Below are 18,059 nucleotides of genomic sequence, written 5' to 3'. Positions count from 1 at the left end.
GAAAGAATATCAGTTGACATCATTTCAGATGTTTATTATTTCAGAGGACTGGGTTGATGTGATTTGGATAATATTTTACAAAGTAGTTCTTTTTCTCTTTTAAATTAAATTTTTTAAAAAATATTTATTTTATTTTATTTTAAACTTATTTTTATTAAAAATTTATTTATAATTGATGTATAACATTGGGTAACTTTCAGTTGTACAGTGGGTTGATTTATTATGTGTTATATATTATAATGTTACCACCATAGCGTTAGCTAACACCTCTATCAGGTCACATAATCATCATTATTTTTTTGTGGTGGGAACAATTAAGATCTAGTCTCTCAGCAACTTCGGAGTTTGTGATACAGTATTATTGTCTATAGCAAAGTCTTTAAATATTCTTTAAAAAAAATTTTTTTTTTAACATTTATTTATTTTTGAGACAGAGAGAGACAGAGCATGAACGGGGGAGGGGCAGAGAGAGAGGGAGACACAGAATCGGAAACAGGCTCCAGGCTCCGAGCCATCAGCCCAGAGCCCGACTCGGGGCTCGAACTCCCGGACCGCGAGATCGTGACCTGGCTGAAGTCGGACGCTCAACCGGCTGCGCCACCCAGGCGCCCCTAAATATTCTTTTTTTTAAACCCAAAATAATGCCACATGGTCCATCTCTAAAATAAACCTCCCTGTGAATGCATGTTTAAGTGGAGGATTTATATCCCATTCAAATTCCACAAACCGAGGAATACAGATACTGGGTGCTCCTTAGTGCATTGGGTCTGAGACCCTACAGCCTGAGATGGAGTATATTTGACTTCCTCTGAGTTCTGTGTTTCTTTGTCCAGTCTGGTAGACAGAACCATCCTGAAACATAAATGGTGAGGTTTTACAAGCCTTACTAAAAACATGCTGTATTTTTTGTGGCCATTTTTACCTGGTTTCGTTGCACCTATGTATGCAGGTGGGGTAGAAAGAAGGAGCAGCTGTTTTGAGCAGAGAGCTCTGACTTCAGATTTAATCTCAGTGTCCTGGTTGTATTTCCTCCGTTCAGGCGACTCCTGGATACAGAGGATGAACTCAGTGACATTCAGTCAGATGCAGTGCCTTCTGAGGTCCGAGACTGGCTGGCCTCCACCTTCACGAGGCAGATGGGGATGATGCTCAGAAGGAGCGAGGAGAAGCCACGGTTCAAGAGCATTGTCCATGCAGTGCAGGCCGGGATATTTGTGGAGAGGTAAAGATAGCTGTCATTCAATGACCAAAGCAGCAAAAGGAACACCAGTTTCCAACAACTGAAAGCTTTTCTTTGATTTAATTTTGGTGTCTTTATAAACTAGAAAATTCTGGTGGAAACAGATAGTCTTGAATGAGAGATTGCCAAAACATATCTATTTAATCTCTGTAGCATCATTAGGACAAGCGTTTGCCTTTGCTCAGAATGCTTTCTGTTAACTAGAAAAGATCTGGTTTGAGTTTTAAAAAAGGCCGTCATCTAATCCATCATCCTTTGACATATGTGGATAGTGCCTGCATTTGGAACAGGGCAAAGATGCCTTGAGGTTGTTGACCCAGAGGGACCAGTTTGTTGAAAGGCTTTGAGTTCCCCATGACACTTTCCAATTTTGTTGGCCATTTTGCTCTTTAAGTTAAATTGCCCCCTTCCCCAGAAATAGATTGCAGTAATTGATTTCTTCTTCCTATAATCCTTACTGCACAAATCAATTTATTCTTCCTATGACCCTCATTACACAGTTACAGGTTTTAGAAATGCCACATTCAGTTCAGAGTTCACCTGGGACATTTTTCTTTTTGTTTCTGACAGTTCTAAAGAACAAGCTCTTCCAAATGGGTTGCCCATAGGAGTTCCTCATTCAGGTTAAAGTGCTACTTTGCATACTGTCTATGCTGTACTATAATTCACTTCTGGCAGAAGAAGTGACCCATTTTAATAATTGACTTTCCAATTTGGGGCACAGAGATTAATTTTTTTTTGTTTCTTTCCAATGGTTCACGTATTTGGGATTGCTTTAATTTCTCTTGAATTTAACTCTTTCTTAGGCGACTTGAATGACTATGAAAAAGGTTGTAAAACACCATTACGTTTCTTGGTTCACCCAACGACATGACTTCTCATTATTTGTCAGCACTTAGTATAAGTGTGTGTCCTGCTAATTCCTGTTTGTAAGATATGACATTGCATTTTTCCCTTCTGACTTTGCCAGAATGTATAGACGGACATCAAACATGGTTGGACTGAGCTACCCACCAGCTGTTATTGAAGCATTAAAGGTAATACCAATGAAAAGATCTTACAGTGTACACGGTATCCTATAAAAAGTATAGTTACATTTGTTGTTAGAAAATGAGAGGCTTTCATGTACAGGTTTCCCAGTCATTCTTGACTTCTTATTTTTCACTTATCTGTTCTTACAGTATCACAATCTTTTTGCCTTTGTCTTGCTAATTTTTTTCTTTCTTTCTGTTGTTTGTTTGTTTATTTATAAATGCTTATTTATTTATTTTGAGAGAGAGAGAGAGACAGGGGGAGAGAGAGAATGAGTAGGGAAGGGCCAGAGAGGGAAGGGGAGAGAAGAAAGAGAGAATCCCAAGTAGGCTCCATGCTCAGCAAGAGCCTGACACGGGGTTCAATCTCATGGTGGCGAGATCATGACCGTGAAATCATGACCTGAACTGAAATCAAGAGTCAGATATTTAACCAACTGAGCCACCCAGGCGCCCTGATAATTTTTTAAATCACACAGTGTGGGTTTCATATTTTTCTACATCACCATCAGAAGGATCTTTGCTGATCAAAGTGGTATCATTATCTGATTATCTACTCTACGCCCATTTTGTAGATGAAGAAACTGAGACTTAGTGAAATTTTTAAAAAGATACAGTTAATTAGAGCCAGAGATAAAGTTTGATACCAGAGTTCCAATCACATTGTAAGCTCTCAGTAACGTTTTACTGCATGAATGTGTGTCCCCAGAACCCATGTATCCTACTGTTTACCCAAGACTCCCACTGAGCCCAAAAGTTCCATGAGAAGTTACATAGACATTTGAGTCTAAGTGTGCTAAGTCCTGGAGAATTATTTTGTCAGGCAAGCTCTTGGAATTGTATAGAATATCTCTAAAAGCCTCAAAGTGGATGTATTCCTCTAGATATGCATCCATTCAGGTCCACTGGTTTGAGGTTATCCTGACTGTACTAAAGCAGATCTGGCTTCTGGATTTGAGGGTGGGGATGTGCTAAGGGCCAGATCACTTGGCTCCTTGACATTGCATGATGTCTGTACATGGAATCATCCATTTGCTCAGGGACATCCTAGCATCATTACTATTGTTAAATGTATTGTTGTCTTTCTCTGAAACCTGAAACACGTATTACCTGATGATATTTTTGGAAGATAACTTAAATTACCTATTTATGGAATCAGGGATGGGAGTGCTTAATTCAATGTCAAGAGTGAGCCTTTGGGGGCCATTTTGATTATATATTTCATAGTCTCTTTCTCTTGCTGCAAGAACATTCACTAATTGAATTTGTGAGACCCTGTATTCAGATTCTCAGTTCTCCATTTTCTGTCTCTTAGCTCATCCTAAGAACAGGAAAGATACTCAAGAAGGTTACAGCAAGAAGACACGTTTCCTGTCACTCCTTTTCAATCCCCCCACCAGTGCCCAATACATTGATGAAATTCGTAGTGACATTTCTCATTTAATCAGTGAAATCGCTTCACGAGATCTGATGTTTCATAACACCCATTATGAAGCTGCATTGATTTTCTTAACTGAACCTGAAACATTCAATGAAAGCTTAGGGACATTAAAAGAAGCCTTTATCTTATAATTTCTTCTTTTATTGTGAACATCAATACAGGTGGTTATACCTGTGCTAAGAAATTTATGAAAATATTTCTTCTAAATTGGAGTGTCTTTTCTATGCAAAATAACTGAAGAAAATGTGGAGCAACCTGGGATATCCATGAATTGTTATTTTTTAGCTTAGGGAAAAGTAATTCTCAGATGAGCACATGTTGTCTTTCTGAGGGGAAAGGAACCTAGATGATACAGCCCAAGAACAAGTACTAACTCTCCAAATTACTACCCTTCTCCACAAGTATTGCTGATAATGTGCATAAGGCTAAAGCTTCCCTTTGTCTTGATCCTGTCCGCTGTTTACTGGGGAAGTTCAAGATCTTTTTACAATGTAATATTTCTACCCCACCCCCCACCCCACAAGACTTTGGTTTTATCTGCAGTGGATTGAAGGGGAGTTGGCAAGATCACACAGATATTCTTTTTTTTTTTTCTTTCCTTTTTTTTTTTTTTTTTTTTTGTTTTAGGTGGTGCTTGTTAGGAAAGGTTATTTCTACTTCATTGCCAGCAGTTTATATGGAACCACTATTGTTTCCTTCTATTATAGAAAATTTCCTGAAAGACTTAGAAAATACAATTCAGTAAAATAACCATCATGCCACTGACGTGTTAACCTTTGTGATTAATGTAAGAACATGGCATAAAATCACACTTAAATAAGAGAATAATTAACCACCACCAATCTCTAAATTTGAAATTTTTGTTCTTTTAATTTTTCCCATCCAATATATGCTAGCTTCTCATTTGGGGAGTTTTCTCTCTAATCTTTTGAGGTGGGGTTATTGAAATTATAGAAGTGTTGTTATTGTTTAGAAGGCAGCTGTTGTGTAACTTAGAAAGAGACACCCTGGGCAGACTCCAGGTTTAAAGTGGGAGGAAATGAGGAGTTTCAGGCTATGTTAGACTGATAGGAAGTTCATGAAATTTTTCTTCGGGAATGGGCCTTGGGCCAAGTTTGGTAAGACAGGAAGAATGGCTTAAGACAGTTAAAGTAGGTGCTTGTTAAAAATGGAGACTCCACGTCCTGCAGCAGGATTCTGCAAGTCCCTCACCCAAGAATCAGCATTTTTTCCTGAGCACGTTGGGTGGTTCTGAAGAACATTAAAATTGGAGAATCACAACTACGGCCCTTTTAAAAATGAGTGGCAGACTCTGGAAAACAGTGTGGAGGTTCCTCAAAAAATTAAAAATAGATCTACCCTATGACCCAGCAATAGCACTGCTAGGAATTTACCCAAGGGAAACAGGAGTGCTGATGCATAGGGGCACTTGTACCCCAATGTTTATAGCAGTACTTTCAACAATAGCCAAATTATGGAAAGAGCCTAAATCTCCATCAACTGACAAATGGATAAAGAAGTTGTGGTTTATATATACAATGGAATACTACTTGGCAATGAGAAAGAATGAAATAATGGCCTTTTGTAGCAATGTGGATGGAACTGGAGAGTGTTATGCTAAGTGAAATAAGTCATACAGAGAAAGACAAATACCATATGTTTTCACTCTTATGTGGATCCTGAGAAACTTAACAGAAGACCATGGGGGAGGGGAAGGGGGAAAAAAGGAGAGGGAGGGAGGCAAATCATAAGAGACTCTTAAAAACTGAGAATAAACTGAGGGTTGATGAGGAGTGTGAGGGAGGGGAAAGTGGGTGATGGGCATTGAGGAGGTCACCTGTTGGGAGGCACACTGGGTGTTGTATGGAACAATTTGACAATAAATTTCATATTAAAAAAATAATAAACATATTCTTTATTTAAAAAAAAATAAAAATGAGTGGCAGGAGAGAACATCCATCTCACTATTCACACTCTTCCTCCTGTTTCCCTAACTCCTAATATTCAGAATAAATAATGACTTCTTACTGTGATGATTTCTCAATTTTCAGTGACAGCCTATCTCTTTTCTATTCATTTGAGAGAATAGGATTAAAAAATCACAAAATGTTTTCCCACCTACTGAGTTGTCTGTGGACTTTTCCTTAGGACTAATAGTCAGACGATGGATGGCATGACAATGGCAATTATGGTAGCTAAGGTGAAGCTTTAGGTCTTGGGTTATCTTAAATGGCCCCGCTGTCTATGGCCTGGGCCCTGTTGGGCGTTTAGGGCATGAGACCTCAGTCACAGCATATATTCACTGAGTTTACAATGCCATCTGTTGGCAGTGATATCAGTGGGACTGTTACCTGGATCTGCTACCAAATGGCATTAGCCAATTCCTCTCGTCTTTCAGAGGTTGCCATCTGTAAAAGTGGGGAAAGTAACACCTATTTCTAGAGTTGTGAGGGCTAGCAAATGTACATTAACACTTCTCTCACTGAGCCTGGCACAGAAAATATGCTCAGTACTTAGAGCTATTTCTTTAGTTGTTATAATGGAGGAGAAATTATAGAAGGCTGAGGTGAGGTTACCAGTAAGTGTCAGTTGAAGCAATCCACTGAAACCCTTTTGGAAAAGTTTTGTTTTCCCTATATATGATTCAGTTTTCCTGTGCCCTGGCATCCAAGACAGAGACTCTAGTGGCCTTAGGATGATCTTTGGTGGTTGGGATGTTTGAGATGGGACAGGATTGGAATAGCTGGCTGATGTTGGAATGCACTGAGGGCTGAGGTGAGAGCCACTTAGGTTAACAGTTCCAGACCACCAGAGTCTCTCCCAGGGAAGCATCTGACACTTTACCTTGACTCAACATGGTCTCACATGGGTCCTTATTGTCATGTCTATGGCAGGACACTGTCTTTACTGAAAGTTAACCTCCCCCTTTTTAAGTTTATTTATTTATTTATTTATTTATTTATTTATTTATTTATTTATTTATTTATGAGAGAGAGAGAGAGAGAGAGAGAGAGAGAGAGAGAGAGAGAGAATGCACAAGTGGGGAAGGGGCAGAGAGAAAAAGGGAAGGAGAGAGAATCCCAAGCAGGCTCTGTACCACCAGTGCCGAGCCTGATGTGGAGCTCAAACTCACAAACCACGAGATCATGACCTGAGCCAAGGTTGGAAACTTTAACTAACTGAGCCACCCAGACACCCCTGAAAGTGAAACTCTTGACACAAGAAACCAAATAACTGTTGCTTTAACTATTGCTTAAACACACTTTTGTTTACTACATCCACAAGTGGCTGACTATAAGTCAAAGACACATCAGACAAGTTTACATATATCTTGGAGTCTATATCTTTATAGACATATAAGCCTTTGAACTTCAAGAATGGTGTGTGAGGAGCGCCTTCAGCTTAGGTCTTAGTTTTACTTTTTTTAGCAAAGTGACTTACAGATTTGAGGGCTAGGTTCTCAGATCAGTGACTCCAAAAGCGGTAGCATTTTTCTGTTTTGTGAAATGAAATCTTTCTCCACGGTTTTAGCTCAGCGGTTTGAACTGAAGTGACATATTACTTGTATTCTGTATCAGGCATTTTTCTGAAGATTTTAAGTGGGTTGATGTTCTCAACTGTGGACTAAGAGGAAGTCCATAGGTAATAGTAAGGGACTGGGGAGAAGTTTGGAGGAGGGAAGCACCCTAGGTTGTTGTGAAGTGAATAAAGATGGGAAATTCAGCGGTGTAGTGGACAGGCTTAATGGAAAGAGCCTGAGCTGAGGCACCTGTTGACTGTGTTTGTGTCCTCGCCCCCACTTGTGTCTATAACACTTCATTTGTGGTGCGTCTGAGGGAAATGCACTTCTCAGTTTTCTCATCTGTAAGATGTGACCAATACTGCCTACCACTGAGGGCTGTTTTCAGGACAAATCATGTGTTTATCGCACATCACAATGCCTAGCATGTGGTAGGCACTCCATAAATTAGAGCTGTTGTTACAAATAGTAAGACTACTTAAAATTATTTTATCAGTACATGCTACTTATGTGTGCCAAATTGGAAAAAGTTTGAGGGCGGAAAGGGTGTTAGAGTTTTGGGCTGTGAAAATCCTGGGTGAGGGTTATGGGGTAACTCCCAAGTGGGGAGACTCGTAGCTGTGCAAGTGGCTATGGACTAAGGCATTCTTTCTCCTGCCCTGCCATACAGGATGTGGACAAGTGGTCCTTTGATGTCTTTTCCCTCAATGAAGCCAGCGGGGATCATGCACTGAAATTCATTTTCTATGAATTACTCACACGCTATGATCTGATCAGCCGTTTCAAGGTCAGTGCCTACTTTTATTTATTTATTTAATTTATTTTAAATTTTTTTAATGTTTATTTATTCTTGAGAGAGAGAGAGACAGAGCTTGAGCAGAGGAAGGGCAGAGAGAGAGGGAGACGCAGACTCTGAAGCAGGCTCCAGGCTCTGAGGTGTCAGCACAGAGCCCAGCGTGGGGCTCGAACTCACAGGCTGTGAGATCATGACCTCAGCCGAAGTCGGACGCCCAACCAACTGAGGGGCCACTCAGGAGCCCCACTGCCTAGTTTTAAAATATGCATGCTTTGGGGCGCCTGGGTGGCGAAGTCGGTTAAGCGTCCGACTTCAGCCAGGTCACGATCTCGCGGTCCGTGAGTTCGAGCCCCGCGTCAGGCTCTGGGCTGATGGCTCAGAGCCTGGAGCCTGTTTCTGATTCTGTGTCTCCCTCTCTCTCTGCCCCTCCCCCATTCATGCTCTGTCTCTCTCTGTCCCAAAAATGAATAAACGTTGAAAAAAAAAATATGCATGCTTTGTCCACCCTTGCATGACTTTTGGGCTAAGACCAAGAGAATCCTTTTAATATGGACTGAAAACTGCTGTGGGTGACTTGGGAAGCATCATCCAGACAGCCGCTTCCCTGAATTCTGCAGTGGGAACTTTTCCTTAAGCCCTTGTCCAGTGGGGCTCATGGCAGGCAAGAGGCTGGAGCCACACAGTTTGATCCTAGTTTTCCTAGAAGTACAACCGGAAGTGTGAACTAGCAGAACTCCCCTACAACTCGGCCTGCGGATCTCATTTCAGCCTGATTTCATGTATTGTCAAGCACTCCTGGCATGGAGACAGTAATGGAGACAGAGTGTGCATCTGCTGTCTCTGCAAACTTCTTTCCCCACCACTTGGCTCAGATTCAGACAAATGCTCTCACTTATCATCTGTGACAGATCATCGGTATTTCCCAGCCATTCATGCTTCAAATTAATTCTTCAACTTTAAGTAAAGAGCATGAATTGTTTTCAGTGTTCAAACCCCTCTGCTTTCTAATACCACGGACTCTAGAGGTGGGGCCAGGTTCCTCAGGGAATCTGTGCATTTGTCCAGTGACCTTTATCGTACCATGTTCCTTGCACTTCTCTCATCGTATGGATGAACCTCTGGAAATCGCAGGGTTTTTGTTTTTTGTTTTTTTAATATAATGCCTTGATTTCTCTAGACAGCACAGTTCTTTATCACTTTCCTAACACAGGTGGAGGTGTATTTCTTACATAGCCATAAATGCAGTGGTCCTCAATTACTTTTGTATCAAAAATCTGCTCGAAAACCTGGTGGATACTCAGTTCTTGTGCACATATGCACATCTTGTAACCTAACACTTCAGTGACTCATGGATCTCTCATGAACAGTCCAAAGAACCTAGGTTTATTGACTCTTCATCTTAAAAATGATAATGACTTAGCCTCTGACATATGAGAGGCAACATTTACATTTTTAAAAACCCACAAATGGTAAATATTGAAGGATGTGCCCAAGGAAGAACATGTAATGGATGCTCACAAAGCGTAATAGTAAAACATTTTCCTTTTTTTTTTTTTTTTTTCCTTTCTAACGTGATGGTTAGTCTCCTAGAATACTGGAATACACACTCTCTTTTTTCCCCAGTTTTATATTTGATAATTTACTCTAAACCAAGGAATTTATCCAGAAAAGAAATACAGTGAATGTTTTCAGGGGCCCCTTTTTTTTATAGAAGTATTTTGCACTAGTCTTTATTTTCTGCCACACACAAAAAAAGCAGGTATGTATTTATACATATTTGAGACAGAAAAGGAATTAGGCTAATTGGAAATATTAATCCAAATTGCAATGCAACAATAATAAATTGCCAAGTAATAGAACATATTTTGTTGTGTTTTTTCCATGTGTCCAGGGCATACAATCACTCCTTCTAAAGGGCACAGTTTTCAGGAGGTGGCAGGCTGAGTTTATTTTACAATGATTTTACAACTTGAGATCTCTATGTACTTTATGTTTGCCCCCCAAATAAATGATATATGCTACACAGCTTGTATTCATTTATTTCTCAAGAAATAAAAGACTTGACCCTTTGCTTGAGATATAAATGAACACCTACCTTTTTGCCCTAAATGTCTTTGAGATGATCCTGTTTCGTTCCCCCTGGAGCTTGAAACTGAGCACAAAAAGCAATTTGCAGGGCAGACTGTTCTTAAACCAGGGACTTCCTGGGAGATTTTTCAAATCAGCTCGTAATTTGTTCAGAGATTTTTACTAATTTTGAAAAGTTCACATTTCTTCACGTGGTATGTTATGCCTCCAGAAAGAGGCAGCTAGAGTGCCTTAGATTTCTGCTCCCTCACTTCAGGCTACCAAATCACTAGCTAAACCACCTTCCTGCTCTCTTTCAGATCCCCATTTCTGCTCTTGTCTCATTTGTGGAGGCCCTGGAAGTAGGATACAGCAAGCATAAAAATCCTTACCACAATTTAATGCATGCTGCTGACGTTACACAGACTGTGCATTACCTCCTTTATAAGACAGGAGTAGCGGTAAGTACGGACAGGAATTCTTAGATGACACGAAAAAATGTGATGATGATTTTTTTTTATTGGAGGCACAAGAAGTGCACTGGTGCATGGACTTCCTGCTCCCCCAAACTGGCCTAACCAGTCACTGAAGATCTTGGGGTTCTTCATTGCCTCTGATATTTTCTCCATCCTGGACTTGATGAAATGAATATGAGATGGTGACTTGCATCTTTATTAGGCTATGGCCAAATTAAATATAATTTCTAGAACGAAATCTGTATTTCCAGATATGGAGAGTAGTACTATTAACCTCTTGCTGTGGCCAATGACAGTGCTATCCATGTATACTGGAATTGTACCAATGTGCCTGGCACCCACATAACACACGGTTAGCTTTTGGTTTAAACCACTAGACCTTTTTCACAAGGACTATGGTTATTCTCATCCTATTTATGTGTGTTTGATTTGTTTGACCTAAGGGTCAATGTTACTTCTAACCATGTGAAACTTTTCTTGCTCATTTTGGCCCAACATTTCAACTCTTTAGATGTTTTTGATTTTTTTTTTTCAACGTTTATTTATTTTTGGGACAGAGAGAGACAGAGCATGAACGGGGGAGGGGCAGAGAGAGAGGGAGACACAGAATCGGAAACAGGCTCCAGGCTCTGAGCCATCAGCCCAGAGCCCGACGCGGGGCTCAAACTCACGGACCGCGAGATCGTGACCTGGCTGAAGTCGGACGCTTAACCGACTGCGCCACCCAGGCGCCCCTCTTTAGATGTTTTTGAATCTCTGTTCTATAATCCATTGTATGAACTGACCTGTTTAACTTGCTTATCTATGCCTTTTCCCATTTTGCTTTGATGGGAGCCATTAATTTGACAAGATATAGCTATTAGTAACAAACAGCTAGTTCTCTATGTTGTTCTCTTGTGACTTTTTCCTTTGAAATCTTCTTCAGAGTTGACATCAAGGTAGACATTCTCCAGCTATGGTTATTAATTAGCCCATAAACTCAACACATTTGTTATTTTTTCCTCTAGGGCATGTTGAAAGACTTGGTCTAATGTCTCACTGAATTAAAAATGGAACACAGTGGGAAGAATGTGGGCTTTGAAGCAAGATATAGTGGGACATAAATCCTTGAGTAATTACTTATTAGATTTTTGTGACCTATGATAAATTGCATAAATCTCTGAGTCAAGATTTCCTCATTCTTAAAATGGTGAAAAAATATTCCATCTTGTAGAAATACTGTGATGGTTAGGAATAAACTATGAAAAAGATGAAGTGCTCTATCTGCGTCATAAAGGAAGCTCAGCAGTTAGGAATTGTTAGTAAAACTTTGCTGGACTGCCCCCAAAAACCTCGTATCAATGTTCAGTTCTTTTTTGTTGTAAAACTGATTTTTTAAAAAACTTTAATATTTATTTATTTATTTATTTATTTATTTATTTATTTATTGAAATAAAAAAAATGTTTATTTATTTTTGAGACACAGAGCATGAATGGGAGAGGGGCAGAGAGAGAGTGAGACATAGAATCTGAAGCAGGCTCCAGGCTCTGAGCCATCAGTACAGAGCCTGATGCAGGGCTCAAACCCACAAACCATGAGATCATGACCTGAGCCATAGTCGGATGCTCAACCAACTGAGCCACCCAGTTGCCCCACGTTTATTTATTTTTTGAGAGAGACAGAGCATGAGTTGGGGAGGAGCAGAGAGAGGGGGAGACACAGAGTCTGAAGCAGGCTCTGAGCTGTAAGCACAGAGCCCAATGTGGGGCTCGAACCCATGGACCTGACTGCGAGATCATGACCTGAGCTGAAGTTGGATACTTAACTGACTGAGCCACCCATGCATAAAGGGGACCTGTTTAATGTGATAAAAGATTTTTGCCGGAAACGTAGATCAGGCTTAGTTAATGGTGGTTCCATGAAGGTATGGAACAAAACAGGGATGCCCTCATTAATGTTGCTATTGAGCATTTTTCTGGAGGTCTCAGCCAATGCAGTATCATACCTAAAAAAGTTGAAGAAGTATCGTGTGAAAATAATTTTACCATCTCGTTTAAAAAATCAAGAAAATCAACCAAAAATTATTACATCAAATAAAAGTCCTCAATAAGATCTAGATAAAGTAGCTATCCTCTTGACTGGAAATTAACAAGTGTAACAGAAAAACACACATTCCTGAGAATTATTTTTAAAAAATCAATAAATTGCTAATGAATAACTTTAAAAGTGATAAAAAGGAAACTGTAAAACTAAAGGGCAGAGAAACAACGTTTAAATAAAAAAAGAAATACATTATATTTTTTAATGTAAATCTTCAGTGTTATATAGATGTCAGTTTTCCTCAAACTAATCTATAAATTCAAAGCAATACCAATGAAAAGTAATGAAACATGATAAACTGAGTATGAAATATATGTAAAACAGATATTTCACAACTGTGGAAAAAACAGTTTTGAAAAAAATGTATGTGATGCCGTAGTCCTTATTCTACTAGGTATTAAAATAGATGCTGAAACTATAGTAATAAAGACAGGGTGGTCATGGCACCTGGGTGACTGAGTTAAGTGTCCAACTCTTGATTTTGGCTCAGGTCATGATCTCACTGTTTGTGAGATGGAGCTCCATGCTGACAGCATGGAGCCTGTTTGAGATTCTCTCTCTCTCTCTCTCTCTCTCTCTCTCTCTCTCTCTCTCTCTCCCTCTCTCTGCCCCTCTCCTCCTCTCTCTCTCTCAAAAATAAATAAAATAAAGTAAAGTAAAATAAAATAAAATAAAATAAAATAAAATAAAATAAAATAAAAAAGACAGGATGGTATTTGTGTAAAAATAGACAAATAGATGAATGAGATTGAGTAAAGTTTCAAAAACAAAACCCAAATTTATTTATTGAGCACTTATTATGTACTGGGTACATTTTTACAAGATGAGGATACATTGCTGCTCTTACAGAACTTATGTTCTAGTGGGAGGTTATAAATAGAAGACCAATGAAAAAATAAACAAAGAATATATCGTAGTGTTCTGTAAAGAATTAAAATAGGGCACCCACGCAGACAAAACTGGGAATTTCATTAGACAGTTAGGAAAGGCCTCTCTCTGGAGGTAATATTTAATCTGAGATGGCCATGAGTTTTGGCTTGAGCCATGCCAAGGGCTGAAGAAGAGTATGCCGGTAGAGTTAAGGTGGAACTAGCACATATCCCTTCACGAGAGAACAGCTTTGCAGCATTCAAGGAGCAGAATATAAAAGTACATGAGGGGAACAGTGGTACAAGACAAGTTTGGAGAAGGTAGGAATCAAACCAAGTTTGGCTTTATAGGCCTGAGTAACGAGTTTAAGTATAGTTTCTAGGTGTAGAGTGAGGCCTCTAAAGGATTTCAGACCGGGGAGTGATGTGCTCTGATAAAGATTAGAAAAGTGTTACTGTGGAGGATAGATTTTGAGGCAGCCTGGTGGAAGAGGTACTGTAGAAGTCTACCAGAGAGATAATGGTAGTTTGAACACGGAAGGACAATCCCGGGATACAGAGACAAAAACATCTGTCTTTGAGGTAGAGTTAAAAGGACTGGGTGGTAAGTAGAATTTAGAAATTTAAAAGAGTACATCTTACACCTTTGGTTTGATAAATGGGGTTGATGAGAGAGCCTGGTGGCAAAACAGGCTTTGGGAGAGGGGGAGTCAACAGTTTTGATTTAGATATGTTGAGTTTCAGATCATTATTAGACATCAGTGTGGAAATGTCCAGTGGGAAGAGAATGAATGGAGTCTAGACCTCTGGAAAGAGGTCAGGGATTCTCATGTAGGTTAGGAAATCTACAGCATATCAATGTTATGCAAAAGACATGGAATTAGATGAGATTACCTAAGGAGGGGGTGTGAATAGAGAAGTAGAAGGGGCTCTACAGTGAGTCCTGGAGGAGTCTAGAGTTTAAAATGAAGGTAAAGAATTAGAGCCACTAATGGTAACTAAAAAGGAGTGGTCAGTGACATGGAATAAAAACCAAGAGAGTGCAGTGTCATGGAATCCAAGGAAGGAAAGTACTTCAAAAGAGAATAGTGAACTGTGTGACACATCCCAAAATGTCCAGTAGGATGAGATAGACAAGTAACCACTTCCTTTGGCACATGGAAGTCATTTGTGTCCTTGGCTTGAGTGGTCTCAGTGCTTTGGTGAGGATGGAACACTGAGTAGAGGATAATGAAGAAAGATTGCAAGTGAGAAGGTAAGGATGTGTGTATAGATGACAACATTACAGGGAAAATGATTCAGTTCAACAAGTGTTTTGAGGACTGTTGTTCATTTGGGGGGAAAAAGAATGTTATTGTTCTACTTTAAATCATTTGCCAATTATCAGACAAATGAATTAAAGATGTGAATACAAAAATAAAAATCTGATCATATTAGAAGAAACTATGAGAATATGTTTATGTACTTGAAAAAGGAAATTCTTTCTTAAACACAAAAGTTATATAAAAATATTGATTAAGCTGAGTATATTAAAATTAAAACCTGTAGGGTAAAAAGAATCATCATAATGATGTAAGGAAAATATAGAGAGAGCAAGGATTAAGATCCAGGTTATAGAAAGGAATCAACAAGAAAAGACACAAATTCAGTAGAAAGTAGGAGGAAACCTATTCACAGAGTTACGATTGCCCTGTTATAAAGTCTCTGTCATAGGCAGACTTTGGTCTCCCCCCACCCTCCACTCCCCAGTTTATATTGTTGAAAGTCCTAATCTCCAGTGCTTCAGAATGTGACTATATTTGGAGATAAGATCTTTAAAGACATAATTTAGGTCACATAGGTGGGCCAATATGACTTTTGTCCTTATACAAAGAGGAGATTAAGATTGTAGACATGCATGTGTGCATAGGAAAGGCCATGTGAGATCACAACACAAAAGTGGCCATCTGCAACCTGAGAAGAGGGCTCTCACCACAAACCAACCCTGCCAATGCCTTGATCTTGGACTTCTAGCCTCTAGAACTGAAAAAATACATTTCTCTTGTTTAAGCTGCCTAGTCGGTGGCCATTTTGTTATGGCAGCCCAAGCAAACAAATAGAGTAGCAGAGTCATGATTTGGTCCCAGGATTGACTTCTAACACCATGCATTTATGTATTTAGCTATACTTCTATAATACCTGTGGCCAAAATAGAAACATAAAAAAATAAGCCCCTGATATTCTTACACTTCAGTGTCCTCATGTGATCCCTGAAAATATTGTGGTGAGGATCAAAATGGATGTAAAAACGTACTTTGGACACATCTATTCAACATATATTTAGCCAGTACTTTCTGTGTACTGTGTACAATGGAGATATAAAGGTGAATCATACATAGCTTTTTTAGCCCTCGAGAAAAACTCCAAGTATTTATGCTAATGCAAGTTATCATTAACATGAATGTTATATCCTAGCAGCCAATGATCATGATGTGCTGCATACTGTTCTTAAATGAGCTCATTTGCCATTGAATTTTCATTATCAATTCAGGCCATATTCAGAATCATTCTTAAATATAGAAACTACTTCCCGCCCACACTCTCTTGGAAATGCAGCTCAAAACAAATTTCTTTCATTGCAAGCTTACAAAAACAGTGGGGAGCATTCTGATGAATGGAGAGCATATTGTTACTCTAACCTTTCATTACAAACCAAGAGGGGGAAAACGCTTTAAATCATTTCAGTTTTATAAACTGTAAGACACGTAGGGAATCAAAACATCCTATTGATAAAGTGATGTCTGGGCTTCAACATCAACAGTATTACTCACTGTAATCTGTTTATATTACTCATTATTGCTTAACTTAGATTCTGAGGAGATACTTGAATCCTTTCAGAACTATTTTGCCTACTTTTAAGAGAAAAATCCTTGAACAGAAGTAGACTGAAGAGTTGTTGATTGAATAAATATGAATTAGACTCCGAGCTCCAAAGTTTGATTTAGGTTTGATTTAAGAAAAGATTCCAAACTGCAAAGCCATCCCTTGTCCCCTTTCATTGCTTTTGTCAGACAAGTGCCATTAATTTTCCTTTTGCTTATTTTTTTTTAGAAGGGAGAAGCTGTAAATCTTGTACTTTTGATCATATATTTTGTCATCATATAAAGGAAACACTAAGCACATATAAATGGTTAAAGAGTGCTAAATAATTTTATTAGTCTTTGTGGTCAACAGAATTTTTGCCCCCATGATTTGCCCTCTGCTGCAACACTAATGGTACCTTGGATGCCAAAACACGAATACAATGAAGGTTCCATCAGGGTTCCATGAAGTAGGGAGATGAGCCCGGATCCTCCAGGAGGGCCCAATGTACATGTGGGTCCTTGAAAGTTAAGAGGTAGCAGAGGAAGTGTGAGGACTCCACAAGCCGTTGCTAGCTTGAAGATGGAGGGGGCCGAGTGGAAAGCACAAGAAGGAAACGAATTCTGCCAATGCCCTGAATGTACCTGGAAACAGAGTTTTCCACAGAGCTTCCAGAAAAGTACACAGCCCTGCCAACACCTTGATTTCAGCCATTTGAGATTCTCACTGGAAAATCCAGCCACACTATGCTGCTTCTGACCTACAGAAGAACTGTTGAGCAATAACTGGGAGGTGTTCTTTGAGCCTTAAGTTTGTGGTAATTTAAGGTAGCAATAAAAAACTAATATAGGGGTGGAAACATTACAGAGAAACTGTCATTCCCATATCAAAGCCATAACTTGCTAATAATGTCCCCTCTAGCAGTTTTGCCCATGTCGTTTTCCTTGAGGTGTCCACTGCCCTCCACCTGCCCGCATGCCCACACATACGGCGCTTGCTTCCTGAGTCACGCACTACAGAATTCGAAGTCCACTGCTACCAGTTGTCACGGCATCCCTGTTATTGAATTAGTTGTAACACTCATATTTTATAGATAGGGAGATGCTGATAGGATCTGTGGCTTGTCCCTTGTCACAGTTTGATAACTCTGGAATACAATTCATGTGGGACTTAAATTTCTTACTTTTGCGTTGTCATAAAAACTTCTGGGTTCACACTAATTAACTTGGAAAAGGCAAGAAGATCTGGACCATATTAAAATACGGAGGCCAGGGGCTCCTTGGCTTAGTCAGCCAAGCATCTGACTCTTGATTTTGGCTCAGGTTATGATCTCATGGTTCGTTGGATCGAGCCCTGCATTGGGCTCGGCACTGACACCATGGAGCCAGCTTGGAATTCTCTCTCCCTCTCTCTCTATCCCTTCCCCACTTGTGTGCTCGTACTCTCTTCTGTCTCTCAAAATAAATAAGTGAACTTAAAAAAATATGAAGCCTAATTTCCCTCAAAATAACTTCTTCCACCTTCTTTGTCTCTATTAATGATGCTATCTAATACTACCCATTATTTTGTTTTGTTTCGTTTTGTATTTTTGTCACTTAGGCTAGTAATATTAGGACCATCTTTAATTCACTCTTATCCTTGACTACAACCTCTTCTGCCCACTTGCAGTCAGTTGACTGCTATGAGTTAGCAATGAAT

General features: G+C 39.4%; 1 protein-coding gene across 7 annotated transcripts in view; it reads left to right on the top strand.

Annotated features, from left to right (window-relative positions):
• The window catches only part of PDE1C (phosphodiesterase 1C), a 510,042-nt gene that overhangs the window by 400,274 nt on the left and 91,709 nt on the right, over positions 1 to 18,059 (top strand). For all 7 annotated transcript variants that reach the window (XM_019825661.2, XM_019825660.2, XM_023250475.2 and 4 more), the window contains 4 exons: positions 1,040 to 1,222; positions 2,211 to 2,277; positions 7,903 to 8,019; positions 10,416 to 10,556. In XM_019825661.2, the coding sequence (XP_019681220.1) occupies positions 1,040 to 1,222; positions 2,211 to 2,277; positions 7,903 to 8,019; positions 10,416 to 10,556 (508 nt within the window). The remainder of the gene's footprint in view (positions 1 to 1,039; positions 1,223 to 2,210; positions 2,278 to 7,902; positions 8,020 to 10,415; positions 10,557 to 18,059) is intronic.

Source organism: Felis catus, chromosome A2, assembly GCF_018350175.1.
Source record: "Felis catus isolate Fca126 chromosome A2, F.catus_Fca126_mat1.0, whole genome shotgun sequence".
Lineage (NCBI taxonomy): Eukaryota > Metazoa > Chordata > Mammalia > Carnivora > Felidae > Felis > Felis catus.
This window is presented reverse-complemented; position numbering and strand designations above follow the sequence as displayed.